At 38.9% G+C, this 27994-nt stretch overlaps 2 protein-coding genes across 2 annotated transcripts in view; one reads left to right on the forward strand and one right to left on the reverse strand.

Moving 5' to 3' along the window:
• Positions 1-2657: 2657 nt before the first annotated feature.
• C2H8orf88 (chromosome 2 C8orf88 homolog) lies at positions 2658-17509 on the forward strand. The gene is made up of 5 exons (XM_075747089.1): positions 2658-2736; positions 3562-3641; positions 7762-7846; positions 11553-11659; positions 17445-17509. Exons 1-5 carry the CDS (start codon positions 2658-2660, stop codon positions 17481-17483), a joined length of 390 nt encoding a protein of 129 aa, XP_075603204.1. The 3' UTR covers positions 17484-17509.
• Positions 17510-20512: 3003 nt separating this feature from the next.
• The window catches only part of NECAB1 (N-terminal EF-hand calcium binding protein 1), a 67262-nt gene continuing 59780 nt past the window's right edge, over positions 20513-27994 (reverse strand). The window contains exons 10-13 of the mRNA XM_075743750.1: positions 27046-27158; positions 25023-25100; positions 23938-24029; positions 20513-21027 (exon numbers count right to left, since the gene is read on the reverse strand). Coding sequence (XP_075599865.1) covers positions 20999-21027; positions 23938-24029; positions 25023-25100; positions 27046-27158 — 312 coding nt within the window. The 3' untranslated portion in view covers positions 20513-20998. The remainder of the gene's footprint in view (positions 21028-23937; positions 24030-25022; positions 25101-27045; positions 27159-27994) is intronic.

The raw sequence follows: 27994 nt of genomic DNA on the forward strand, positions 1-27994 counted from the left end.
ATACATTTTCATTATTAAAACGAAGAAACAAACAACAAAAAAACCCATAACCATAAAGTACTCAGCAACCCGAAATGGCAAAACTTCGAAGGCAAGCAGAAAAAGAATCAACTAAAGCTTACTTCACAAACGACACCACCTTTATTTCCAGTCTCTCTCAGTCCTGCACAAGAGGGAGCTGGCGGCAGCACCTCATCTTGCCTCTGCCGCCTTAGCAGAGCCGGCAAAAACCGCCGCGCCTCGTACGGCGCGTACCATTCCAGTCTGCACCCCCTCCCTAAAACGCGACAGGTGGCGGGACGAAGCCACAGCGGCCCCCTTGAGGGACGCCGAAGACCGCCATTAGGCTACAACCGCCACCTCCACTCGCTGGCGGCGCGACCGTTAAACGGCCGGCGGCACGCGGCTGTGGCGGGACGTGCCGCGCGAAGGCCAGTCCCGCCCGCCGCTGAGGGAGAGCGGCGCCTCGGAGCCCGTTCGGGGTCCTGGGGCAGAGGTGCCGCCTGCTGCTGGAGGAGCTGCCCTGGGAGGCGGTTAGAGGTGGGCTGGGGCAGCCCTCGGCGTGCCGCGGCCCAAAGGGGGGCGGGAGGGGCTGGCGAGTTGAGAGGCGAGAGGCCGGGGAGAGCCGCCGCGGGCTGTTAGGTACCGCGCAAGAGGGAGGCGGCTTCTGTCAGGCTGACGGAGCGCGGTTTTGTTTTCTTGAGGGTTTTGGTAGGCGTTCGGGGGCTCTGACTGGGACAGTGCTGTGCCTTTTGGGGCAAGGGGAAGTGGTCAGTTTCTGGGTACTCGTGGGCCTGCCCGGCTCGGGGGATTTTTCACCAAAATTGCGTTAATTCTTTTTCACGTGTTCAGGAAAGAGTCTTCTAAAGAATATTTTTGATGGGCCCTTGTAGCTGTTCGCTGTGAATGTCCAGCTTGTTAAGATCCTCAAGAAAAAAAAGGTCATGCCGAAATCCTGCTAGGCCTGTTGGCTACTGCAGAAGGCTGCCTTTCTGGTGGGCAGCTCACCAATGGGAATAACTCCTGAGAATCAATACGGTCTTTGTAAGGGGGATGTCTTGGGGTGCCCCTGCAGCAATAGTCTCTCACAGAAGCAGTTTATTTCTCAGCTACTAAAACTAATCTTTCTCCACTTTTCTTGATACTAGTCAGATAGAACAGCGTATTAATCCAGAAGGTTGGGCTAGTTAACTTGCTGCGGTCTTTTCTAGCCTCTTCCTTCAGCTTAAAGGGGGAAATAGAGCTGTTACAATAGTGCACTTGTCACCCCTGCCCAAACTCCCTCTTCTCTCTCATTTTTGTTTTACTTGCTTTGGAGTATGTGGTTTCTTAGACATCTTCATGGAAATTTTGGGGGTGGAGGGGCAAAACGTGTTTTGCTGTCACCACAAGTCACTTCGTTTTCATTGTCAGTGGAATGCTTTAAACAATACAAGTGTGCTACATTCTAGAAGCTAGCCACCCTCTTAAAACAGTTTTTCCTGTTTTAAAAAAGTGTGCTTATAATTTGTAATCAGAGTATGCAGGAAAACTTGCTTTTTTTTTTTTTAATCTTTCAATTTAAATATTACTGCATTGCTTTATGTGGAAATTTAGTATCTAGTATAAATATTGTTTAAACAAGCATTGCTAATCTGGATAAAATCTGTTTTCCATGTCAATGGTCTCAGTTCATTCACCTGCAGGAGTTTTGATTGTTCCTTTTGACAACAGCTTTCAAGTCTTTTTTTAAGATGAGAAGATAGGAAAACCAGGGAATCGAACTAGAACTTTTTTCCTAGCTTTAGACCAACTGTTCTAATTAAGACAATAACCATTTAATAGTTGGCTTCTAGACCTGAATGGGTTCAAACTGTCTATGTTGGAAAATTGTTACTTGAATATAGTAAAAGTTCAGTGTTCTAGTTCAAAAGATTATAATGTAGTAAATCATCAGATTTTTATTTTTTTTCTTCTATAATGCAAAGACCAGTTAAGTGGGAAGTGATACTGGCTCATATTTTAAATAGCCTAACTTCTCTTTCCCTGTTCCATACTGGAACTCTATAGTTTTAACTCTTGAAGTCATGATACTTTCCTTTGAATCTTCTTTGTTATCACAATTCTTCTCTTGTCTTGTAAAGTCTGGTAGAGAAAGCAGAATTTCAGTACCATTATTATTCTGTTGATCATTGTTTCTGCTATTCTTTTTCTCTAAAAGAACCTGACGTTCCTTCAAGTCATGAAATTTCCCAGTTGACAAAGGAGATGGGGGTAGGAAGGAGTAAAATTAAGATATATATATTACAAATTAAGATTTTACGACTGATGGTGGGTCATGTGTCCCCATCTCCTTTCTCCAAGTGCACAGACGTATATATACATACAGGAAAAAATATTTTTGAGAAGAAGCTAGGGTAGCTCAGTTGTAAGGAGAATGAGAGAGGTCCCTGATTCTGTCTTTATGCAAATTTTATCCAGTATATTCTATCATCTAAGAAAACTTAGGTGTGAGGCCTTTCTTCTTTTTCCTGCCCAGATAGTAAAATACACTATATCCTCTTGTCAAATGTAGCTAACAAGTGGTAGATAGACTGCTCTTCTCACGTAACATCTGTATGTGAAACTGAATGGCCTGTATTGATTTCTGCTGCTTTTTTAAAGTGTGCTGCTTCAAAATGTTAAAGGAAACTAAAAAGTTTATTGGTAAATCCCTTCAGCCAGCACGACCTGTGCACCATCTGTCTTCTAAACAAGGTGAGTAGCATGGCTAAGATACAGTTCATTTTGCCAAACCTTCAGGTGCTTTTGAGGAAGTAAGAAGGACACGTAAGGTGACTTGAGTATTGTTATTTTTTTAATTACTTTGTTCGCACTACAACAGTGTATAAATGTCTTGCTGTGTGTTGATCTTACTACCTAATCGCTGTGATAAAATCTGAATTTAAACTACATTAGGTTTATGCAGAACTCTTTTTGGTGGTGTTCTAGCTTGACATCTGAAATTCTGGCTTCAGAAAGCTGGATCAGGCCTCTCCATTAAATTTGGATTTCTTGGGTTAGTTGACTCCTGCTACTGAAAACGTCAAACACACATAATTTAACAAATATATTATTGTTTAGATTTTATTGCAAGTACCGTGTACTGCCCCGTACCGTTCTTATCTAGCCTTCATGCAAGTTCAAACAAAAAAATGCATAAGAAAAAAGTCATGCACTATTTATGTCAAGTGTGTATATTTTGGTTTTGTTTTTTAAATTTCTGTATGCCTTCTAGTTATTGCTGTGTTACAGCTGTTACTGTTAAGTTAAAAATTTTTGGTGGCCAGAGAAACAGTGACAGCTGTGCTGATGTGGACAGAAGCTAAGTGACATAATAAATTTTTACTTTGTTTAAAATTCATGGAAGAAATGGAAGAATGATGGTCTTACTTGATTTAGAGCTTTTAAGTTGTGAATAAATGCCTATACAATCTCTTTGTGGTTGGATTTCGGTAATGTTCTTGTGGCAAGTATCACAAAATAAAAATGTGGAGTCTATTTAAAATATTTTTTCTTAATGTTTTCTCTTATCTTCACCAGTATCATCCATTGCGCTAAACTTTCAGACTGAATTACCTAGCAGCAACACTGAAGTATGTTTGCAGAATAAGGTTGACTGGGTGAGTATTGAGTAAATAGTAGATGACAAAGTTGATGGAGTGTGTGCTATAAATTGAAAGTCAGCTTATTCCTTATGTTACCAAATGAAAAGTAAACTGTATTTCCAGCTAGGAGTGTCCTTGAATCTGTATGTTATAAATGAGCAGTGTCAGAAGTGTTACGAAGTATGAGTTTCAGGAATGCCTTTCCCTGATATTTGCATGCAGTAGTAGCTGGAAAATACATTTTATGATTTACTTAAGAGTCTTTTGAAAGTCTGTGTGTTTTTTCTTTAGTCTTCATTGAATTTAAGACAGCTATTTTAAACATAAGGTACACATATTCAGTCTTTGCTTATTATGTGTAAGGAATAACATTAGAAATTTATTTTTTTTTAGTTCTGTTAGCACATGCATAAATTCATTTGAGGCAGCAAACTTCACAAAACTAGATAATTAAACAGTTCCAGTGCATTCTGTAGTTCTGTTTCATTGACGTGCTGGACCGGGCCTTAGCATTCAAAAAACCAGAAACACTCTATTGCTTTATTGCCAGAAATACTTGGTTTTAGACATGGTACATTGTGTCTTTCAAACTTGCAATTGGTTGTATCTGTTTGCTGCAAAATGAAATTTGTAGTGTTCCAGCTGGAATATTTAATGTTTCATAGTCTGAATTTGATTTTCTGTTGATACTGGTTTTAATATTTTTCAGACTGTATTGAAAGTTTTAGTTTTTTTTTTTTTAAGAGGTCTAATAATCGTTTAGTCCTTCCTTTGTTTTATGAAGCTTCTGGAAGCTGCCTTTGACTTTAAAAAAAAAAAAAAAAGGTCAAGGCGTTGGCAGCCTATCCTTAATCACGCATAGGGAAATTAACAGTTATACGTGTATCTTGAACAATGTGTATTTAGGAGAACAAACTATTCTCTTTTAGAATAGGCCTGTGGTCAGCAATGTTATAGTACTCAGTTTTATCAATATTTGGCTACGTGTAGCTACATAATGCATTTCTTTGATGTTAGTATAGTTGTATTATATGTTTTAGAACTTTTCCTTTGGCATACAATATTGAAAAGACTTTTTAATACCTTTGACTCTCAGCTCTTTCATAGGTACCTCCAAATACCAGCTGACTAGTCTTATGAACCCCTAGTTGATGGGCAGCATTGGCCTGGAGGCTGGCATAGCAGCTTCACAGAACATTTTTCTAAGCAGGAACATTGAGTATCTAGTTCTGAAGATAACAGGACCTGAATCTGATGATACAGAGTTGTATATTCTCGCTCTTTAGTGAATCTTCCTGAACATTCTCTGTGTTTTAGAAAGTGTCAGTTATGATCTGAGAAAGCTGTACATTGTTATCCGTTTGCTCTTTGGCTCCTGATACGGTGAAATAATGTTCCCATTTCTAGAATAATATATATATATATATATTTCACTTCAAGAACTTGTTCTTCAAAATTGTAGTTGTATTTCAGGTACTTTAAATCTTGTCACCTTTTTGGCAAGACAATAATAGTGCTCTGTATCTACAATCATAAAACTTTAATTATCTTCATCCCCTTTCCTTCCTCCTTCAATATATTTCTTTTTTACAGAAGATAAGTGATCGCAACACTAAACACACTGTAAGGTGAAAAACAGCAACTGTTGATAAAACACTTAGTATTGCTAAAGGAAAACCAACTTTTTATACCAGTCATAATCTTATGTAGCGACAATCTGTTAAAAAGAGAATAAATACCCAAGGTGATATAGGTTAGGATAGAGGAAATGCAGGTTACTTTTTGGAAGACGTGGTGAATGGTGAAGACTTTAAAAAGGAAAGCAGATTGTATTTGCCACTAACTTATAAATAGATTTAAAAAAATAAAATAGGCTTTAAAAACAACAGAAAAAAGCTAACTCTGGCAAACCAGGTTCTTAAAGCAGTGAATGAACTGAAGAAGAATCTGGCGATTGAATCATCCAAACTGCTTAAAGCTGCTTAGACCTCCGCCAGGGAAAAAGATTCATCATAATGGCACATCAGTAGTGCTGGTCAGTGTTAGATTCAGCACTGAGTAATCTGAAGAACAATGAATTATAGTATTAAAACTACTATCTGAGGATCTTATAGTCTGAAACTTCTAGTCTTAAGTCTTAGAGGAAGTGGAGAAGAGGTACTGTTAATAATGAGCACAGTGACAGTGCTTGTATCTAAGACGTTAGCCTTCATTCTAGGGAATTTCCACCAAAATGGTGTTCAGATTAAAAGTGCTTGAATTTTCAACTGTGCCCTAACTGGATAATTTAAAGCAAAGAATAATTTTTATTCCTTCATGGTATGCAAAGAATAATTTTTATTCCTTCATGGTATGCAAAGAATTTTCAGAAGATCGGAGAGCGTTGAGTCCATTACCTCAAATCTATTTGAGGTAGAGAGAGAGGCTTGAAAAGTCTCTATTGGTCAGTATCAGTTTTAATTTACTACTTCTTAACTACCATTTAAAATGATGTTGAGCTTCACAAATAAATCCCCTGCTCTAGGGATATTCTTTATAGATGGATTCCATTCTTTGTAGATGGATTTCAGATAGGAGCACGTATAATAGTGTTCTTGTGAGTGTTGATACTCAATGTTGGACCAGAAACCAAGCGTAATAGAACTCTTGATATTATAAAGCAGTTGGCACGATGATGTGATGAGAGGTGGTGCGGGAAGAAATGTAAAAATATTCTGATGACATTGTCTGGCACACTGCTCTAAATTCTGCTTTGTCATGCACGTCTTTTTCTTGTGGATTTGAGAATGTGTTAAATCCTTGTTTGTACTTGGAAAGGGCCTTTGAATAGCTAAGACTTGCGAAGCCTAGTTGAACATCACAAAGCAGTTAGAATTAGCAGTATGGCGCTCTGTTCTCTGAAGTCTTTCATTCTTCTTCATCTCTTTCAATCTCTTCATTCTCTGAAATCCCTAGATTTTTCAGATGTTTTTTCCCCAGAAGTTTTAGACAAATCAGGGAAAGATAACTAAATTTCAACCCCAGAAAATGGAAGTGCGAGCAGAGTGGATAATATGCCAGAAATATTTTGCCATTTCAAAATTTCTAGTATTAGCACACCATGAAAGCTGGTGGTGCAGTTACAATACAAAGCGTTAACTGCCGTCTCTGTCCAGAAAAGATGATCTCTTCAGCTTTTGACAAATGCTTCCCACAATTTTCAGTTCTTACTGCCCCCCTCCCAACCAACCAAAACCATCTATGTCAGAATGAGATTAAAATTCCTCAGCCAAACCTGTGGAACCTTTTGGGAACCAAGACAAACTATTGAGGGTATACTGCTTTCCTACTTTCCAGAACACTCACTTCAAGGTTTTGGCCGTTGGAATGAACTCAGCGTTCTACTGTACATGTTGGGTCATGATGCTTATGACAGCTTTTGCTAAATGAGAGAATCCAAGTCTGTCTTTTGGTCTTAAGGAAAGTCCTTGCTGCTTTTATTATTCCCCAGTGTAACACTTTCTGGCTGTGTTCTGGGTGAGATAAGAGAAAAGGAGGAGGTAATTGTGTTGTTCTTAAAAACTAGCAATAGCACTGTAAAATTCTGTCCAAAAAGATTGCTGCCTTAAATGTGCTTACCTATACTGCTTTGTAAGTAGTTGGACTATTCCTTTATTATATGTAATCAAGAGTAACAAACATTCTACAGGTTCAAATTAAACTTCTCAGATATTTTACATTACCAGTATTTCTGTTTACAGTTTTCTGCAGTTATTTTGCCAGACCTTCATCTTTCAAGTTAGAGATGCACCAGTTGTTATAAATAGCTACAGTTCTGAGTACAGTTTAATATGTGCAAAACTGTTTCTTTACAAACTGTTCTTGTACTGTAAAGAAGGCAATGATTCAATTGCACAGAGTAGAAAAAATTAACAGTATCCACTTTTCTTCATGCACAGAAAGTATTAATTGTCCAAAATCTTGGTGACTGGTAAAAGCAAAATTAATTACTGAAACTGTGCTACAACTGTTATTTTTTAACTAAGAAACCCAGAAACATACATCCTTGTTTTAATATGTTTAAAGGAAATGAGCTTCATGACTTAATTTTGTAAAAATACATCAAAAAAAGTTTAACTCTTTCCTCCTATTTTAGTTATCTGAAATGACTGAAGTGAAGATCTTAACTCAAAATATGATGCCCTGTCAACCAAAACAGCATGAATCAGAAGCAAAAAAAGGTAAAATATTGCATGGAGATCTGAGTCAAAATTGTATTTTCTGGATGGAAGACAGTTGAATTTTGAAGAGATGTGGGCTGCATGTTATTTTTTTTCTGATTAGCCAATGTTTGAGAGTTTGGCTTTCTTCTAGACCACAATTTGAGAGCAATATGAAACCTTCCTGTTTTTCACATAACACTCTAGAGAAAGTGTAAGATTTGGCAATAACTGAGATGGGAAACCTTCACTGGTAGACTTGCTTGCATATAAGGGTGTACCTGCCTTTTGTTTTGTTTTTTTGTTTTAAAAACACCTAGAAAAAAACAAACCCTGAGCATAAAAAAATTTCTTCACGCAGAAATCCTGTTTTTGTATAAATTGCTTCTGTGTGTATAAGTATAGATTTGAGATACATCCTTTAGCCTATTGCAGGGGTCAGTCGTGGCATACAATCTTTAAGACTGGTGCATGCAACCAGTTTAAGAATTTAATAGTTTGGCTTCCTTTTCCTACTGTTACTACAGTGCTTCTGAAATACTCATTTTCTGCTGGTTAGATATCACTTAATTTCTTTTATGATTAGTTTGTTCTTGTGTAAACACTGTCCTTAAGGTTTGTTCCTTATGCTTTTCTTTCTGTACTGCCTGTCAGTCAGCACTCATAAAGCATAATAGTGTTTTTGTTGTGGTGTAGTAGTTTAAACAAGCTAAACATTTATTCTTTTTTTTAAGGGATAATCTCAGATTCCAAATGTATTCTCACAATCTTCCTCTGCACTGCTTCTTCCCTAGTTCTTCATTCTTAAATGTGTCACAGGAGCTGCGACAGTAATCCAGGTTAGGTCATCGGTTCATTGAGACAATTTTTTCTGTTACTGTCTTCCTGCAATAAGGCATTCTAAATCTCCATCTGTAATCTCCAATCCTTAAGTAATCTCTGGAGACTTGGTTTGTTCTGTTGCTCTTGAGTACTAAGAATTGAAAGAATTCTGTTAAGTTTTATTGAGCCTTTCCTATTTTACCTCAGTCTGAGGTTACCATCACCCAGGTTCTTGTTGTGGGTTACTGACTTGAAAGTAAGTCTTCCATGTGTCCCCTTTCAAGCTCCAATTATTTTCTTTTATTCTTGGTCTTGGTAAATAGAATAATGTTCTGTTCTTTGGATCTAGTTTGCTGTCAGGCTTGTCAGGTTCTGTCTGATGGTGGCTTTCTGATCCTTTCTTCTTGATTCTGCTTGTGATGTGTGGAGGCTATTGTATTCTACAAGATCTTAAATGGCTTCTCAACAGATCCTACTCTCTTGTATAAGCCATCACTTTGGATCTTTTTTAGTGGTTAATTGCTCTGTGATGCCTCCCTGGGTCTACTCCACATTTGTCCATAATGTCAAACTTTTTTCCAACACTTGTTTTCAAAGGGCTTTTGTTTGCTGCTTGTAATCCTTTCCTTTAGAGTAACACAACTTCAGAGATCCTGTTGTTCAACTACTGCCTACAAATTAGTCTCTTCTTTTTTTTCTCCTTCTCTTCCATCACAATGTGAATTTCCACTGGAACTCCATATTTATCTCCAGCTCTACCTTAAGTTCTAGATAATATCCATTTGATAACTGTTCAGTGGTAGTATGCCTTCAATTTTCTGTCTCTACAGTTAAGTGTTTTTTACTGTTATCTCAGTCACTTCCTTGCTTTCTTTTAGAATCATAGAATAGTTTGGGTTGAAAGGGACCTTTGAAAGTCACTAGTCCAACTCCCCTGCAATACGCAGGGACATCTTCAACTAGATCAGATTGCTCAGAGCCCCATCCAACCTGACCTTGAATGTTTCCATGGATGGGGCATCTGCCATCTCTCTGGGCAACCTGTGCCAGTGTTTCACCACCCTCATTGTAAAAAATTTCTTCCTTATATCTAGTTGGAATCTACCCTCTTTTAGCTTAAAACCATTATTCCCTGTCCTGCTGCAACAGGCCCTGCTAAAAAGTTTGTCCCCATCTTTCTTATAAGCCCCCTTTAAGTACTGAAAGGCCGCAATAAGGTATCCCCAGAGCCTTCTCTTCTTCAAGCTGAATAACCCCAACCCTCTCAGCCTGTCTTCACAGGAGAGGTGCTTCAGCCCTCTGATTATTTTCATGGCCCTCCTCTGGACCCCCTCCAATAAGTCCATGTCTTTCCTGTGCTGAGCACTCCAGAGCTGGACACAGTACTCCAGGTGGGGTCTCACGAGAGCAGAGTAGTGGGACAGAATCACCTCCCTTGACCTGCTGGTCATGCTGTTTTTGCTGCAACCCAGGGCACAGTTGGCTTTCTGGGCTGTGAGTACACATTGCTGGTTCGTGTCCGGTTTTCCATCCACCAGTACCCCAAAGTCGTCCTCCTCAGGGCTGCTCTCAATCCCTTCATCCCCAAGCCTGTATTTATACTGGGGGTTGCCCCAACCCATGTGCAGGACCTTGCACTTGACCTTGTTGAACCTCATGAGGTTTACGTGGCCCACTTCTCAAGCTTGTCCAGGTCCCTCTGAATGGCATCCCATCCTTCAGGCATGTCAGCCTCACCACTAAGCTTGATGTCATCTGCAAACTTGCTGAGGGTGTACTTGATCCCACCGTCTGTGTCACTGATGAAAATATTAAACAGTACTGGTCACAGTACAGACCCCCGAGGGACCCCGTGTCACTGGTCTTCATCCAGATATGAGCTGTTGAGTGCTACCCTCTGGATGCAGCCATCCAACCAATTCCTCATCCACAGAACAGTCCATCCATCAAATCCATATGTCTCCAATTTAGAGAGGAGGATGTTGGGGGACTGTGTTAAAGCCTTACAGAAGTCATTGTCTTCATATGTTTTTAAACAAGGTGTGGGTGGGGGGAAACAAGCCATAAGTTTTCAAGCATGCTGATGTTCTATAAACTACTCTTTTTAAAGTTATCCTCATGCTCTCACATAGGTTCATCAGTTACTATAATCCTTTGTGGTCAAAGGCAGGAAAAAGTCCCATTCATATTTGACTTTGTGGCCTTTCTTCTCAAGAGCCTACAGCCTGAGAAGCAAAAACTAGTCAGTCCAGTGACTGTTTAACAGAGATCCATTATTCCTAAAGGTACAGACTTCCCTGTCACCAAGGACCAGAGATAAAGTTTGTCCCTTCTTTACCTAATTCCTTTCTTCTTGTTTCTGCTGTTGTTTAAGAATATCATCTTAAAATACGGACATGGGTAGACATATCTGAGGCTATGCTAGAGTAGAGATAGGGGGACAAACTCAAATGATAACATGCACATTCTAAGTATTTTTTTTGCTATCTGTCCCATAGAAACATGCCACTTTGGTGTGAGTTATCAACAGATTTTCTAAGGTTTCAGGACCAGTTTGTGGCATTTCTATTAATTAGAAAAAGATATAGGGAGTCTGGCTATAGTGTAAGGTTGGATTCACTTTTTTGGGTTCTTTTGTATTAAAACTACAAACCCATATTAGCTTAGAATAGTCCTCAATATTTACTAAGTCAATTTGATACAGTTAAACTGAAATGCTCTGTAATTTACTACAAATTGTCCTGATGCAAGGTCAGACTTAAATTAATGCTGTTTTTAACACTGATTTTTATATTCCACATGCAGCATTTCCACCCTTCTCTAAGAAACCAAATCAGTTCTCTGAATTCCCAACCTTGATACCTTAAACAGCAATGTTGAACTTAGTTGTTTTGTATATTCACAGAAAGGATCAAATACAGCAGAGATTTCCTTCTGAAACTTTCAAGTGTTTCTCTGTCTCAGAAGAAGCCAGAGTTTCTTCCTGATCATCCAATCGTACTTGAAAAGCCAGTAAGTGCACTTTTTGTATTAAGTGAAGTTACAAAAACAGTCATGGAGGCTTTGACAACTCATTTGATAGCAAACATTTTTCTTCAGACTAGCCTGCCAAATTGATAAAACCTTCAAAAGACAGATTGTGCAGTTCAGCTCTGTTACTTTTGTACAATCCCCAGTCGGGACTTGGCATCTTACCATAGAAAGTACCATACAATGGAAAAGGGTTTTTCTTTGTTTTCAGAAAAAAGATCAGATATGTTTCCAAATTTTAAGTCATTATTAAATCATATTAAAGCTTTCTGTGAAAATCACAGTACATAGGTTTGGTATTCTATGTGAATTCCATCTCTGTCTTTTCAAAATAAAATAGAACAATCTTGATAAATTTCTATCTTGGTGAAAGTCTAATTCCAGTGTTTAAGTTGTCCATGCATCCGTGTCTACTACAAAACTATTAATAAGCTTAATGCAGTTTGTGTTATCATTATCTCTGATCTGTGTTGTTGGGGAGAAATGAACAGAAATGAATGATGAATTTGAAGGATTTCCAGGAGCGCCACCTTAGCCTTTGAGATGAAATAATTCTCAAATACTTAATATGCTGAGAGGAAAAAATCTAATGGTTCATATTCTACATGCCAAGTGTGGGAAAACGTTCTTGGGTATAAACAGTATAATATCAAATCAGGCTACATACCAGGCTGCTTTTGAGGCCATCGGGATGTAGTTCTTCTAGAAACAGGATTCCTATTCTGGAGAAGTATGTCAAGATGACTACTGTGTTGGCCACAATTAGAGGGGTTTTAAACTTTTCAAATTTCTAGTTTTTGGAAAAACAAAGTTAAAGTAATATGTGACAGTAATTGGCTTTCCCTGATCTTACTTTTACATCTTTCTGTTATATTTGTCCTCAAGGTGAAAGCTCTATTTGTTTGAAAACCTACCTGCAAATAGAGAAATTTAAACTCTTGAATTTCCTAACTTTCCCCCTCCCCCCTTCCTGTCATTTGAGCTTTGATAATGTATGCACTTTTATATGGCTATATAATATATATTATTCTGGTGTTGAATTTTAGTGTAGACATTGAATTTTTAGTAATTTGGGAGTTCTTTGGATCTGGACTGTCCTAAGATGTATTTTGTATGCCTGCATGGATATACTAGCTGGCCTTTCACTAAGCAGTTTCCATATTGGCAAGGAAGAGGAAAAAATTACCACTGTTTGCAAGAACATTGTAAGATCTCAGTTAAAGTAAATGAACCTTGTTAGAAATCATAGAATCATAGAATCATAGAATGGTTTGGGCTGGAAGGGACCTCAAAGATCATCTAGTTCCAACCTCCCTGCTGCGGGCAGGGACACCCTCCACTAGACCACATTGCCCAAAGCCCCATCCAACCTGGCCTTGAACACTTCCAGGGATGGGGCATCCACAACCTCTCTGGGCAACCTGTTCCAGTGCCTCACCACTCTAACAGTAAAGAATTTCTTTCTAACATCTAATCTAAATCGACCCTCCTTCAGCTTAAACCCATTACCCCTTGTCCTGTCACTACACTCACTGATAAACAGTCCCTCACCATCTTTCCTGTAGGCTCCCTTCAGGTACTGGTAAGCCACAATTAGATCTCCCTGGAGCCGCCTTTTCTTCAGGCTGAACAGCCCCAACTCAGCCTGTCCTCACAGGAGAGGTGCTTCAGCCCACCGATCAGCTTCGTGGCCCTCCTCTGGACTCTCTCCAACAGCTCCATGTCTCTCCTGTACTGGGGCCCCCAGAGCTGGACGCAGTACTCCAGGTGGGGTCTCACCAGAGCGGAGTAGAGAGGCAGGATGACCTCCCTTGACCTGCTGGTCACACCTCTTTTGATGCAGCCCAGGACATGGTTGGCTTTCTGGGCTGCAAGCGCACGCTGCCGGCTCATGTTGAGCTTCTCATCAATCAATACCCCCAAGTCCTTCTCCTTGGGGCTGCTTTCAATCCATTCCCCGCCCAGCCTATAGTTGTGCTTGGGATTGCGCTGATGTGCTTGGGATTGCGCTTACCCACGTGCAGGACCTTGCACTTGGCCTTGTTGAACTTCATGTGGTTCACATGGGCCCACCTCTCAAGCCTGTCAAAGTCCCTCTGGATGGCATCCCTTCCCTCCAGTGTGTCGATCACACCGCACAGCTTGGTGTTGTTGGCAAACTCACTGAGGGTGCACTCGATCCCACTGTCCATGTTGCAGACAAAGATGTTGAACAGCACCAGTCCCAGTACTGACCCCTGAGGAGCACCACTTGTTACCGTTTTCCACTTGGACATTGAGCCGTTGATCACAACTCTTTGAGTGCGACCATCCAGCCAATCCTTATCTGCTGAGTGGTCCATCCATCGAATCCATGTCTCTCCAATGTAGAGACAAGGATGTCATGCGGGACAGTGTCAAATGCCTTGCACAAGTCCAGGTACATGACGTCAGTTGCTCTTCCCTTATCTGCCAATGCTGTAACCCCATCATAGAAGGCCACCAAGTTTGTCAGGCACGATTTGCCCCTAGTGAAGCTGTGTTGGCTGTCACCAGTCACCTCCTTATTTTCCATGTGCCTGACCATAGTCTCCAGGAGGGTCTGCTCCATAATCTTGCCAGGCACGGAGGTGAGACTGAGCAGCCTGTAGTTCCCTGGGTCTTCCTTTTTACCCTTCTTAAAAATGGGGGTTATGTTCCCCCTCTTCCAGTCGGCGGGAACTTCGCCGGACTGCCAGGACTTCTCAAATATGATGGAGAGTGGCCTGGCCACTTCATCCGCCAGTTCCTTCAAGACACGCAGATGCATCTCATCAGGTCCCATGGACTTGTGCACCTTCAGGTTCCTTAGATATTCTCGAACCTGATCTTCTCCTACAGTGGGCAGTTCTGTATTCTCCCAGTCCCTGCCTTCTGCGACCTGGGCAGTGTGGCTCAAGCATTTGCCAGTGAAGACTGAGGCAAAGAAGTTGTTGAGTACCTCAGCCTTCTCCATATCCTGGGTAACCGGGTCACTCGCTTCATTCTGGAGGGGACCCACATTTTCCCTCCTCCTCCTTTTATCACTGACATACCTATAGAAGCTTTTCTTGTTACCCTTGACATCCCTGGCCAGACTAATTTCTATCAGGGCTTTGGCTTTCCTAACCTGCTCCCTGGCTGCTCAGACAGTTTCTCTCTATTCCTCCCAGGCTACCTGCCCTTGCTTCCACCCTCTGTAGGCTTCCTTTTTTTGTTTCACTTTGCCGAGGAGCTCCTTGTTCATCCACGGGGGCCTCTTGGTGGATTTGCTTGACATTCTCTTTGTTGGGATGCATCGCTCCTGAGCTTGGAGGAGGTGACCCTTGAATATTAGCCAGCTGTCTTGGGCCCCTCTTCCTTCCAGGGCTTTGTCCCATGGTATTCTCATTGACATATACTGAAAGAAAAATTTTATTTGTGGGATACATGAACCCTACCCTTCAATCTTTCGAACAAAGATTGAAGCACTTGGAGATATTAAGCTTTTCTGTATGGGAATCCAAATACAAGAATCTCTGAATAGAATAGAAGCTGAATCTTACCCAGGAATTCCTTAGACCTGACTTGGCCTGTCAACTAGTGGATTTTACTTTCATATATTAGTGTGAAAAGATTCGTGTTGAATTTCAAGAATGAGGAGTGATAAAACTTATTTCAAAATTAGAACGAAAAAACCCAGTAACTGCATACGTTTTATGGAACAAAGACCTGCATTATTCCCTCTTCTGAGTTAGCTGTATCACTTGGAAAACATTATTAGTGAGACTTTCATGAAATACAGGACTGATTAGTCAGTGTGGAAATAGGAGAAATCTCTGTTCAGAATGCAGAGCTCACTGGTGTATAGCTCCTGTTAAAACAGAGACACTGAAGAAGCAATTTTTTTTATGCAGGAGGAGGGTTTATCTCACATGAGAACAGTCTGGGCCCAATATCCCATAAAAGGATTTAGCCTTTTAGGATTTTTTCTTAATACTACTTACTATATGTAGATTGTGGGAAAAGCATTTAATAATTCTTGACCATGTAATCTGAGAAGGCACCTGGAATCAAAGAAAGAGTGAAGATAAATCCAGAACTGTTTTATCCAGAAAAGACAGTGATTTCAGGTTCCTTTTCATGCAATAAGGTGACATGAGCCTGTCATGTTAAGTTGCCTGCTTTGTGAGACACCTTGCTTATTGAGACTGGATATCAGATTTTGAGCATTCCATGCTGAAGTAGAGAACGAGTTGATGAATAGTGGAAAGCCTACAGGACAAGTGCAAACAGCGTTAGTTTTGGTGCAGTGTTTCCAGGTGCTGTGTCTTTCTAATCTGTTTAGTGATGAGACAGAATTATAATCTGCAGCCTTATTTTGAGTTTGGGAGGGTTTTTGCTTGTTTGTTTGTTTTTCTTTCCTTAGCATGTTTTTGGTAGCTTTTAATGAATTTTCCCAGAATCATTTAGTTTCAAAGGGACCTTTTGAGATCACCTAGTCCAACTCCCCTGCTCAAGCAGAGTCAGCTAGAGCAGGTTGCCCAGGATCGTGTCCGGTCAGGTTTTGAATATCTCCACAGGCAGAGACTTCACCACCTTTCTGTGGAGAGATTGCACAACCTGTTGCAGTGCTTGGTCACCATCACAGCGAAGAAACAATTGATTTAGATTTAGGGAGGCTGTGAAAGCTGTGTCTCATTCATCACAACTTATTGCATGTTCCCATTACTTAAAAAATAAGTCAAGAATCTTTCTCATAGCCTTTGTGGCTTTTAGAAGGGTGGGGGAGAATCAGACTAATTTTAAGGACATCCTATAGCGAAGCTGATATGATAGTGAGAAATTATCTGAATGTTGCTGTTCCTGAAATCTCTAAGTGGTGGATTTCTGTGCGGTTTTGCTTGTGATGTCTTGATAACATCTAAAGACAATACTCTTCTGAATGATAGTAGAATGTCTGTATTCTGATATCATTATTCAGGACTTGTTTTCAGGGGAGAGTGCAAAACCACTTAACTTACGCTGTAAGGGGTGTTCAGTTGTTCCATTATCCATCCTCTTTCCTCTATACTTTAGTTTCCTTCATACAGGAGATTCTATGGTTACCTGGGAAAATTCCAGTGTGGTGACTGATCCCATGTCACCCATTTTTCTGCATAAAAACCAGAGGGATCAATGAGATGCATGTGTAAATTAAATGAATGATGCTTAAAAGGGGCAGAAGGAGGCCTCCAAGTAAATTTCTAATGACAAACAGACAATCCTACAACATGTCAACGAGCTTGTTTTTAGGAGCAGATGGTTGTCAACAGTTTACTTCTGAACTGAGTATTCAGGCAGTTCTTATCCATCTTAAGGCTTCCATAGTTCTGAATTTTGAAGTCGCTGCTGAAGTATATGCCAGTCTGAGTGAAAGCCATATTTTCAGATGGAGAAAGCTTCCTAGAGTGATTTATACAAGGGCAATGTTGTTGGTAGAGTTAGTGGGCTGTGGATTGCATTTGTCCCAAAAGACATTGAGGGTTTTTTGAGATGTGGGGATCAGGCCTACCTATACATAGCTCAGCATTTGAACTGCAGTGAAGTTACTGTGTTGACAAAGTCTGCCAGGAAGATTTCAGATTAAGTCTGTGTGATTAATGAAAGTAGAACTGTTTGTATTAATGGAAAAAAAAAATCAAATTGTTAAATGTACATGGAGTAGAAAAGGGTTATAAGCAGACTATGAAAACTTGGTTTAAATGACCTCTTACAAATTAAGTAATTTGAGGGTCTGTTTGTCTTGCAGGAAAAGAGCAACCCTTTTATTGACATATGCAAGAAGTGACAGGTTGTTTGGAAGATGAGAAATCCATCAATGAAGGAGCTACATATGATGTAGATCTTTAAGATTCTGAAGGTACTTGGGTGCCTGCAGATGAAAGTAGGACCCTATTAAACTTACGGAAGTGCCTGTTTCTTCTTGTAATTGCCTGAATGCTTTAAAAGTCAAACCTTTGATTTGTAATGTCTGAGATGGTAATACAATTACAGTGAAAATAAATAATTTTACATTTTACTGTGACAGAATTTTGTCCTTTAATTATCTGTGTTATGTCACCATATAGTTTGTCTGACTATAAATTCTAAACCAATACTTGACCAGGGCTTTTTGCTTGCTCCCACCTCCCTTCCTTAGCAGTAATAATGTAACAACAAATACTGGCTGTGTCAATTCTCAGATGTCTTGGGGTTTGTACTCCTCTAACTTATTTTCTTGTTTCTTTTTTATTTCCAAAACTTTACTTGCTTGCTTTCTTCATTTGAAATCTCCATCTTGACACAAGACATTACTTAATATTTAGTGGACACATACCTTCTTTCAAGGTATGAAGTCTCATGTTACCAGCAGTTTCACTAAAATGAGAAATCTTCTCTCATCATGGATCAGAACGAGAGAACTGTCTATGCACTACATTCCTTGAAGTTCTTTGTAAATAATTGTCCAGTGGTTTTGACTTTGAAAAGTGGAAGTAATGGGCAAAATTGAGGAACAAGACAGATTTTAATCACGTCTTATATGGGTAAATGGGTATACCAATACATAGTTAATTCTATAACTTTTTTTCTTAAATTAGTACAGTATTTAACAGTGAAGTGGAAAGCAGTAGTTTGAGTAGTTCCTGAAAGCATCCTTCAGTTGACAAGCATCAAGAATAGTTATTTTTTATGAATATAATTACCCTCAAAACCTGTATTCACACCTGTGGTAACGTTATTTGGGCACTGAAGGCAATTTTTTAACTTCTGCCACAAATGATAATGGAAGCTAAATGAGAATGTGTTGAATGGTAATTGCAATGCTGCAGAAGACTTTCAAGTTGCATTTGATAGACACTAGATTTCTTTCTCTGCACTATGCAAATAAACTTGTTTGAATTCAGTTTCTTTCATGTTTAGGAGCAGTTAGTCAATTAAAATAAACTTTCACGTGTTCTATTTGTGCGGTTTACAAGTACTGTTACAAAGTGCTGAAATCCTTTTTTGTTTGTTTGTTTTTTAATCAGTGGGAATTTTTTAGAGTGAGTCCTATGGTTCTTTATCCCCAGTATGTGTCGAACGCAATTTCTGTGTGTAGCTCTCAAAACTGGTAAGTGAAACTTCTCAAACTTGTTTTTGTGTATGATTCATCAGTTTGTTTACTAGTAAATATATACAAAGGAGAATGACTATTAGAAGGACACATGACCTACTAGAACTTCCCCCCCTCCCCTTCAGCACCTAATGGACATGACGTTCTAAAGCAGGTTATTTTAAGAATAATATAGTTTTTCCAGTGAAAAGGAAAAATCTCAGTGTAGTGTGTCAGTTTTCACTTAAGGATTTACCCTGCAGTGGTGTCACATGTCACTGTATTTCCTTTGTTGGTAGATCAGTAGTGACAAAAGAAAACATGGGTTGCACTAGACTGACAGCTTGGCATAGGAAGAAAGCCAGCCAGATCTTCAGGAATATGCGTAGTTTTACTTTGCTAAAGACAAGAAACTTTTAAACTGTCGCTGATCTGTCATTTGTGAATGCAATACGGCTGTTTGGGTGCCTTTTTAAGAACGAACAGATCTGTAGTATCATGTCAATATGAGAAAGGTTTGGACTTCAGTATTATAAAGCATTCAGTTTTGATGATTACTGTAAGAAGATTTAAAGGTGAAATTTGTCTCTAACGTGGGCACCTAAATTTAGTTGTGCAGACATCACTTTCTGACATCCACATTTCTATGGAGAACCTTGGCTCCGTTGGCTTTATTCGCAAAGGGTTTGATTCAGTTGCCTGAAGGTAGGCACCTGGTTTCATCTGAGATATGTAGGATATATGAAGCACACAGATATCTGAAGGATAAATGACACACAACCTATAGGTAACTCATTTCCTCAGCTGGGAATTGGAGACCAGTTGGGATGATACCCTAGAGCATCTCACATGTACTAGATGCCTTTGCTGAAGGAACTAATTTTGTTTCAGAACTCCATTGGTACAATAGGAACTAAGATGCCTTGGTCACATGCAGGTACCTAAATGTGTCACCTTTCTTAATCTTGAGCTCAATCCTGGTCGTGGTTTCTGGCATATGGAACCGTACTGCAATGAAGATTGCTTGTTTGTAGTCTAAATTCCCTGCTTTTAATTACATGTAGTAATGTATTGGTTGAGTTGAAATAAAAATAGGTAAATCCTGGAGCGGAGATATTTTATTGGATATGACTTCTAAGTTACTTTTTGGGTACTGTTTGTAACCTGGGACTGCTAGATGAGTGGAGAGAGTGGTCATTTAGCGTGTAGAGCTTGTCAAGCTGTCATGGAGGTGTGAGGTTATAGTAGTCACTTGACTTTCATTCTTGGGCTGGAGGACACACCTGCTGCTCAGATGCAGGGAACAACAGCAAGACTTCATAGGGAAGAAAATATTTTGACTTCCAGGTTTATGGCTATTTATGCTGTAACAGTGGTTTCTGTAATGACTTTTCAGTGAGCTGTCAGTGATCTAATGAAAATATTTTCCAAGTGTTCAGGGCATAGATTTCAAAGCAAATTGGTTGTGAAATGTTAGTCTGTGGATCCAAAGAGGCTTGGCATACTTACAGACATGTTTCCTCTTCCAAGGACAGGGGCTAGAGGCTGTGAAGAGAACATGGTACTGCCTTGTCTTGTCATGGGAAGAAAATTTCCTATATGAGTGAAGTTCTGTATAGACATAAAAGTTGTCCCTATGCTTATGCTCCTAATTAATGACTTACAGCTCTCTGAAGTGTAAGATGTACGAAAATGTGTGTTCATGTTCATACCCCTTTATTCTGTAAAAGGAGAAACCGGCAGCGTTAAGTAACAATTGTTTATTAACACAGGACTAAAACTTCACAAATATTTAGTCATACCAATCAAGGTGCACTTTTCTGTTACAGTTTGGACTGAATATACACAATAAACAGTTTAGCGTAGTTGTCTTATTTCAGCTTTTAGAATGCATCATTTCACTGAACTCGTCACAAGAGGGGAAGGTAATGTGCACTTTTCCATATTTTAAAATGGAAAAGATCACATCCATAATAACAAATGGTATCACATCATAAATTCATAACCCAACGCACCTGTACACTGCTATATGAATGTTCATAGAATCATAGAATGGTTTGTATTGGAAGGGACCTTAAAGACCATCTAGTTCCAACCCCCCTGCCATGGGCAGGGACACCCTCCACTAGACCAGGTTGCCCAAAGGCCCATCCAGCCTGGCCTTGAACACTTCCACTATGTTATTGTAATGAAAAACAATGCAACATTAACATTACTTGGAACCACAGCTTCTAGTTGTTATTGAGGACCCACCACGATGCTGAAAGAGAGAAGAATTTATTTATTTGTTAAATAGTATTTCTTTTTCTATCTCTTGTAAAAATCCGAAATAAAATAGCTGTGACGTTTATAAAGAAACATCAATTCGTATATGCAGCTAATACTACTTTATTTGAAAGCTGCATACTTTCAAAGACAAAACCTCTCCAGGCAGGGGAAGAATACCTAAAATACTAGGAGAGCTGAGTATAACTGGTGAGGGGTGGCTTTAGCACAAGAATGTGTATCTCTCTTTGATGACATCCAGAAGCGTTAACGTGTCATAGGTGCGGTTGAATAGAATTAAGCGCCCAGATCCCAGAGAGCAAATCACATAAATCCTCACTCCTGTTCTGCTGTGTGTGCCAGTATTTTAGCTGACCATTGTGTCTCCTGGGTGGTTGTACTGCCTTTAATGACTTTCTTTCCTGGTGACGTTATTCAAAGTGCTGTTCTTTTTTCACAACTCTAGGAATTAAGAGCGTTTTGCCCTAAAAGTAAGAGAATTGACGGACTTGTAAAATGTCATTCCTGTAAAAGAAGATCTGGAATCACCAGATTATAGACAGGGAGTGAGACACATCTGTACTTCTTCCCCACAGTCCCTAACCTTTGTCCTTTCAAACCTTATGCAGAGAGGAACCACAAGATTTATGGAGAGAGATGGAAGGAAGGAAGGAAAGGAATTGTGCCTGTATCTGAGATGCCAAGTCCCCTTAGCGGATGGGTGTTCTAGTCTCAGTAGGTTTTGCACTGCACAGTTTGGGGATTAAATTCATTAACACAACTTGTTTCTGTGAACGTGTCCATAAATCTTTCAATTTAAGGCATTTTTCTGAAAAAAATGTTATTCTTGAAGAAGAATGTTGAGAAGATACTTAAGAATCTTACCTGAATTTGGGCTATGAAAGCCTAGTAGTCTCTGACACATCAGGGGATTAATGAATTTTGGCCAGAAAAATGCCAATTTAACAGTTTATTTTGTCCCTTGTGGTGTCATAAGTGTTCAACTGTTTTCCCCTAGCTTTTGTTTTCTTCACCTAAAGGTTCTCCAGTGTCCTCGAGTCCAGATCTTATATCAAAATGAGGCGTTCACTGAAGGTGAACCAATTCATGCCACCCTGGTAGATTGGCCTGAAGCAACTCGGTCGGTTAACAGGTGTGCAAGAGACTGCAATTGGTTGTGGTTGTTATTAACTGATGGTAAATGAATTTGCTTTGGGATAATGCTGGATCTAACAGTCCTGAAATCCCGTATCTTCCTGAATCATTCTTAGCTGGCTAAGTGTATCCTTATTAATTTTAATTAATCAGCTGAGTGAAGACTCAGGTTGTAATCATAGAATCAGATTCAGATTACAATTTAGAATTGTTTTTCAGTTCTTATTTAACCAGATGTGTTAAAAAAAAAAAAAGTAGATGTGTCTGAGCTAGGGTAAATTTGTTTTTAAAATAGAGCCTATCTATGTGCTCATTGCAGACGGGTTTGTTTGGTTTTATCCTGATTTTAGAGCAGTATGACTTTACGTTGTCTAGAATTCTTTCATAAAGTATACTGATAGTGTTGCAGCCATCATTTTTAATTTCATGAACATTTTCTATCTTTCAAATATAAATATGATTTGTATAGATCAAATATGGGAAGTACTTTCCATGAAACAAAAGTTCAAATGTCTGCGCAGATTTCTAAATGATAGATAATCTATAAAATGGTAAAAATAATGGTGAATGCGTTACTTCCCATTGCCCCCCCAGCACAGAGTGCACAGTGAGAAATGCTGTTTCTATGGCAACCGTCTGCCAGGATGGAGTGCTGCAGACTGAAATCCTTCTTAGCAGGCAGAGCTGATGGTTTAACGAGCATTTTGAATCTGATTTCAGACACTTCTGTTTAGGCATTTATAAATGACGTTTACATTTTATTTTATGTTAATTGTACTTTAGCTGTGAGTAAACCACCTCAGAACACTCCTGGGACATACCCAGTCTAGCTCTTGGACATGAAGAAGTTTGGGAGAAGGCCGCATTGTTTCCCACAGCTAAGTTTGTCTTAAACCCAGCAATTTCCCCAGTAAGATAATAGATTTGAAGGGATTCTTGGTTCATTAAGTGCAATCTCCTGATACTGCAGGAATCCCTGGCATATAATTGTGTGTTCAGGCTCATGAGGTCTGAAAATACCTTGGCTGGTTTCTTTTAAGGAGAAAACTCAGCTATAGGACTATCTATTTTTTTTTTTCTTCTCCTAGGTCTGTACTCAGACATAGGGGAAATTAGAGTTTCACTGTAATAGATTTGTGTTGCCCAAGATAAAAATTTTGCTGTCCTCCCTCTGTAAATGTGGGACCGATGCTTGCTTTGCTTCATCCCACACTGTCTCTTTTAACTATCATTTCTCTGAGAAAAATGATGTTGCATCTTTATTGGTTTATATTAGAAACAGTAATTTGGAATCATCAACACCTTGCTTTTTCAAAGTAGTTTGTTTTAACATAGCAGGAAGCATGTACAATAAATTGGTTAGTAAATGTAAATTATTAGTAATGAAGACTTGTGTCAATAATGTAGATATGATTAAGTCGAAGTCTTCATCAGCAAGCAATTTTTTGCCTGCAAATCTTAAAAAGGGTCTATTTTACTAATCACAAATAGTATTGTTTATTCTAGATATTTTCCTAAAAAGTATATGCTAGCCTAACTTTGTACTATGTAAAAGAAAGCATTGTGGGTCTTATGCTCCTGATGCATTTTACATTTCTGTGCTTCAAATAAAAACATTTAGAGTCTCTTTCTCCTTCATACTTATCTTACTGAGGGTAATATTATGCAGTTGTCCTGCATATGGAACAGACTAATACAGTAGAACTCTTCACATGGAACAAACAAAATACTGTGAAAAATTGATATTTACCAGGGACTAGCATTGTTGTGATGAGCTCAGGAGTTTCCAAGAAGTCCACATTACTTCTTTGGAATGTCTTGCTGTAATTCATTTGAAGGTGGCTAAATAATTGTAAAAAAATAAGAATATTAGAAAGTTTTTAAAGGGGCTAAATATAATGCTATAAGCCAGATTTTGTGCTTCAAAACTTAGACGATGATAGTGGGAGAGGAGACCAGATAAGCCGTGAAGTGTTTGCATGTAACATCAAACACACTTTTTCCTTCTGTATGGTTGGTTGCCTGTTACTCTGATGCTTTTCACTTGGTTGTAACACAGTATAGCAGTTCTTGTTCCAAATGGGTTGATGTGTGTTACCAGTAAAAAGTAAACGTACCTACTTTGGACTGGGGCTTTGTTCAAAAGGAAAGATAGTAAGCTTCAAGAGACTTCTCCATCTTCCTTCAGAACAATTTCTGTATACAGGTTTAGGATTTGAGGATTTGTTTGAGTTTTTTTAAATAGGAAAAGTAGTTAAGGAAAATATTTTTGTCTCAATTTTTTAGCCATCTGCCTGCTGTAGGTTAGAACTCAACTGGTCGGACTTCTAGTCACTACGACTTCTATTTTGGACCCAAAAGAGACATTCTGGAAGTCTGTCAGATGGGGTTTTGTGGTGTGGATTTGGGAAGCTTTGTGAGAGTTCCCCATGACTGCTTGCATGCTTAAGTGTGTTGCTGGATGGCACAGCTCCTGCCTCACTCATTGGCTCCATTTCTTTCTTTCTTTGTCATTAACCTGTGCAAATATTGCTGTTTCCCTATTCTTTTATCCCTGATCAACTAACATCCATCTGATGTCATTCCTTTCTCTGTTCACTTTCAGACTTTGTATGTTCTATTTGAATTAGCTGTGTCTGACATTTTTATTTACATTTCAGTATATTTTAGTCTTTAGCAACTGAAGTAGTGTTCTGAAGTATTAATTGTGATATATTTAGCAAGAGATTGATTAGCAGTATTTCATTTGTATTCAGTCCTTCTACACAATTGCTTTCTAACTTTCAAAACTTTCTATAGTACAAAAAAATATCAACCTGACCTCCCAAAACTTACCTATTCCAGGCATTGGAGTTCTCCCAGAACTCATAGACTATGAAGCGGGAATCACTTGGAAGCTTCTGTATTGAAACACTAAGAATTGTCAGATAGAACTAATTTAATCAAACATGACAAAATTATCAGACGTACACATCTTTTACTCCAAATTGCTAATGAGTAGGAACCAAATGCAGTGATTTTTGGGGGAGAAAAAAACCCCCCAAAACCCAACCAAATAATAAATGTAACAAATGAGTGATTTTTGGGAAACATGCTGCAAATTATTGGAGCTTTTTTCCTAAACTCTTGGAGTATTTTCATGGCTTTTTATTTACTGATATTTTATATTACTACACTTACAGACTCTTATTTATGAAACCAGTTTTTCATATTGCTCCAGTAGTCTTTTATCTAAAGAAATACTAATCAGTAATATGGAAAATTAATCAAACAAACAACTGTGGTTCAGGGAAAATCAGCTAATACAGCATATTGCACAAAGATCAGCTCAAATATGTTTATAGAGTAACTTGCGCTGTTTCAATGAAGAATTGTACTGTGAGAAGTCATCCTTTTGCATGAGAGATACATCAAAGTGGCACAGAGTTTAGGTGCTTGAAAGCAAATATAAAGACACATAGGCTGACATCTGCTGCAGATGATACACTTTTAAAATAATACTTTGGGTACTATTTACTTATTCTTATGCTATTCAGCTAACAATTTATCATGGGTGAAAAATGACCTACAGAATATCTGCTGATCCTCTACAGGGAATCATCCCACTTATTATCCTGAGCATAAAAGCTTTATAACACATAGGGTACTTATGCATTTGGGTACTCGAGTTGGTGTTGAGATGTATAGGACAAAAAGTATATATACGTATTTCTCTGCCCAAGTGTGAGATTGCTGATCTTACTCCTCATGTGCTTGTATACTGTTCTCAGATTATAATTCATACTGTAATAAGCAATAAGTCCTGTGATTTATTGGTTTTCTCCTGCTGTATGTGAAAGTACATTGTAAAATAGCAAAAAATATCAAGAACTGTTGGAAAAAAACAAGTCAATGTCATAAACGACTACAGTAAAAACCAACCGGTAGGTGGCATTACAGACTTACCAAATGCCTGTAAGCTTGGGAAAGAAAGTAACTTTTTGCATCATTTGTTAAGTTGCATTCTGAAGCCCTGTAAGCTCTCTCCCCTGACAAGGCTGCAGTCACTGCAGCGTTCTGCTGGATGCTCGTTTTTGGAAGGGGATTGGAGGACTTCTCTGTGTTTTTTCCAGGTCTTGGCCCACAGGAGAATTTTATTGTCCTCATCAGTCTGCCCTTATAAGTGAACCACTGCAAAAAGGTCACTGTTTTCTTTATCTGGCTTAACTTACTTTTTCTGGCCTGTGTGAACGCTACTGATACGATCACAAGTGTGACAGTCTCTTAACAACAAGGTTCATAAATCAGTTGCTAAAATTTATTCTTACCCTGGTTCTAATGTTTTATTTAATTCTCAAAGGAGCAAATCAGAAGTACACTATTTCATTGAAAACTTTGCTATTTAATTTTTCCAATTCTTTATTATGAACAAAAATTTTGAAATTACAGCCTAAAGGGAAGATTTTGAAAGCTTCCAAACAGAGAACTAGCAAACAAGTTGGTAAGTTGCTCACTTGCCAGGTGAGCACAAATGAAGGATAGCAAATGAGTTTTCCAATAGAGAGTGTCAGCCTAGGAGCTTGCAGAAGCTGTGGATTGATGACCTACAGAGCTCAAAAACCTTAAAAGATTGTTGAGCATCTTTGGGACAGCTTCTGTTGTCATTTTGTGATACTACTAAAAGTCTGCACATATACTTTGACATCTCTTTCTGGTTTTCATTGTCTTTGAAAAGCTGTCTTACACACCTGCATAACCAACCAGGAAAGAAGATGATAAAGGTTCTGTTTTCATAAATAACCCAGCTCTACTTAGAGGTTATTCCACAAATCAGACTACATTCCTTCCTGCTGCCCAGGGACAATAACATTGTACTTACTGCAAGCAGCCACCCTGAGTAGAAGCAGATTCCACGTACTGCTTCAGAGCAAGCCGGAACTCCACGATTTCTTCTTCTATCACAGACATTTGACGTTGGACAATCATTATGTGCTGATACAAAAACATTACAATATTACTGCCATATCGTCCTCTAAATTCCTTGTTCTTTAAACTCTGAAAAGTCTATCACAAACCAATAAAAAACACAATCATAAAAAAAACCCACAAAAGTTCCTTCAAAGTCCCTGTTTTAGTGCTCTGGAATGGGGAAGTAGAAATGCTTGAGTGCGGCTCTTATGTCTAGGCAGGCTGAGGCACAGTATGGAAACACCCCAAATTTGTGTCCACCTTAGAGAAACTGAGAGTTGTCCGAAGCCTGGATGAGACAGTCTTTTCAGAATAGTGCAAAGTAAATGCTCATCTGTGGAATATTCAACAGTAAAGTCAGCACATTTCCTTGGATTAATCTGTATGCAAGCAGGTGTGAGGTTTGAGGTAAGAGCATGTTGCCACAACCTGCATTGGATGCAGTGTTACTTCTGTGGAGGTGCTCTCGTAGTCTTTTACCTTTCAGAGCTCTGACTCGCACCTGAATGAGGTGCCTAAGGTAACGTGTTAAATAATGAATAGAGAAGGATTTTATTTCCTTCAACCTTTCTGCAAAAAATTAACAATCTTTATAAACAGGACTATGGAAACACTTGGCAGTATGGAAGACCTATTTATCCTGAATTACTATGATTACCATTTAGCTAATGTAAGTAATTTACATATCGATTCATCCATTGAAGATTGTCAACCTTACTAATGAAATATTTGAAGAAACACCATGTGCTTCTTAATTAATACAACTTCATCTCTTTTACGGGTTTTTGACTTGTTTCTGCCTTGATTATTGATACTGTTATCTCCTGGATTATCCCTTCTTCATAAGCAGCCTGTCTAGC

This window comes from Balearica regulorum, chromosome 2 (genome assembly GCF_011004875.1).
Source record: "Balearica regulorum gibbericeps isolate bBalReg1 chromosome 2, bBalReg1.pri, whole genome shotgun sequence".
Lineage (NCBI taxonomy): Eukaryota > Metazoa > Chordata > Aves > Gruiformes > Gruidae > Balearica > Balearica regulorum.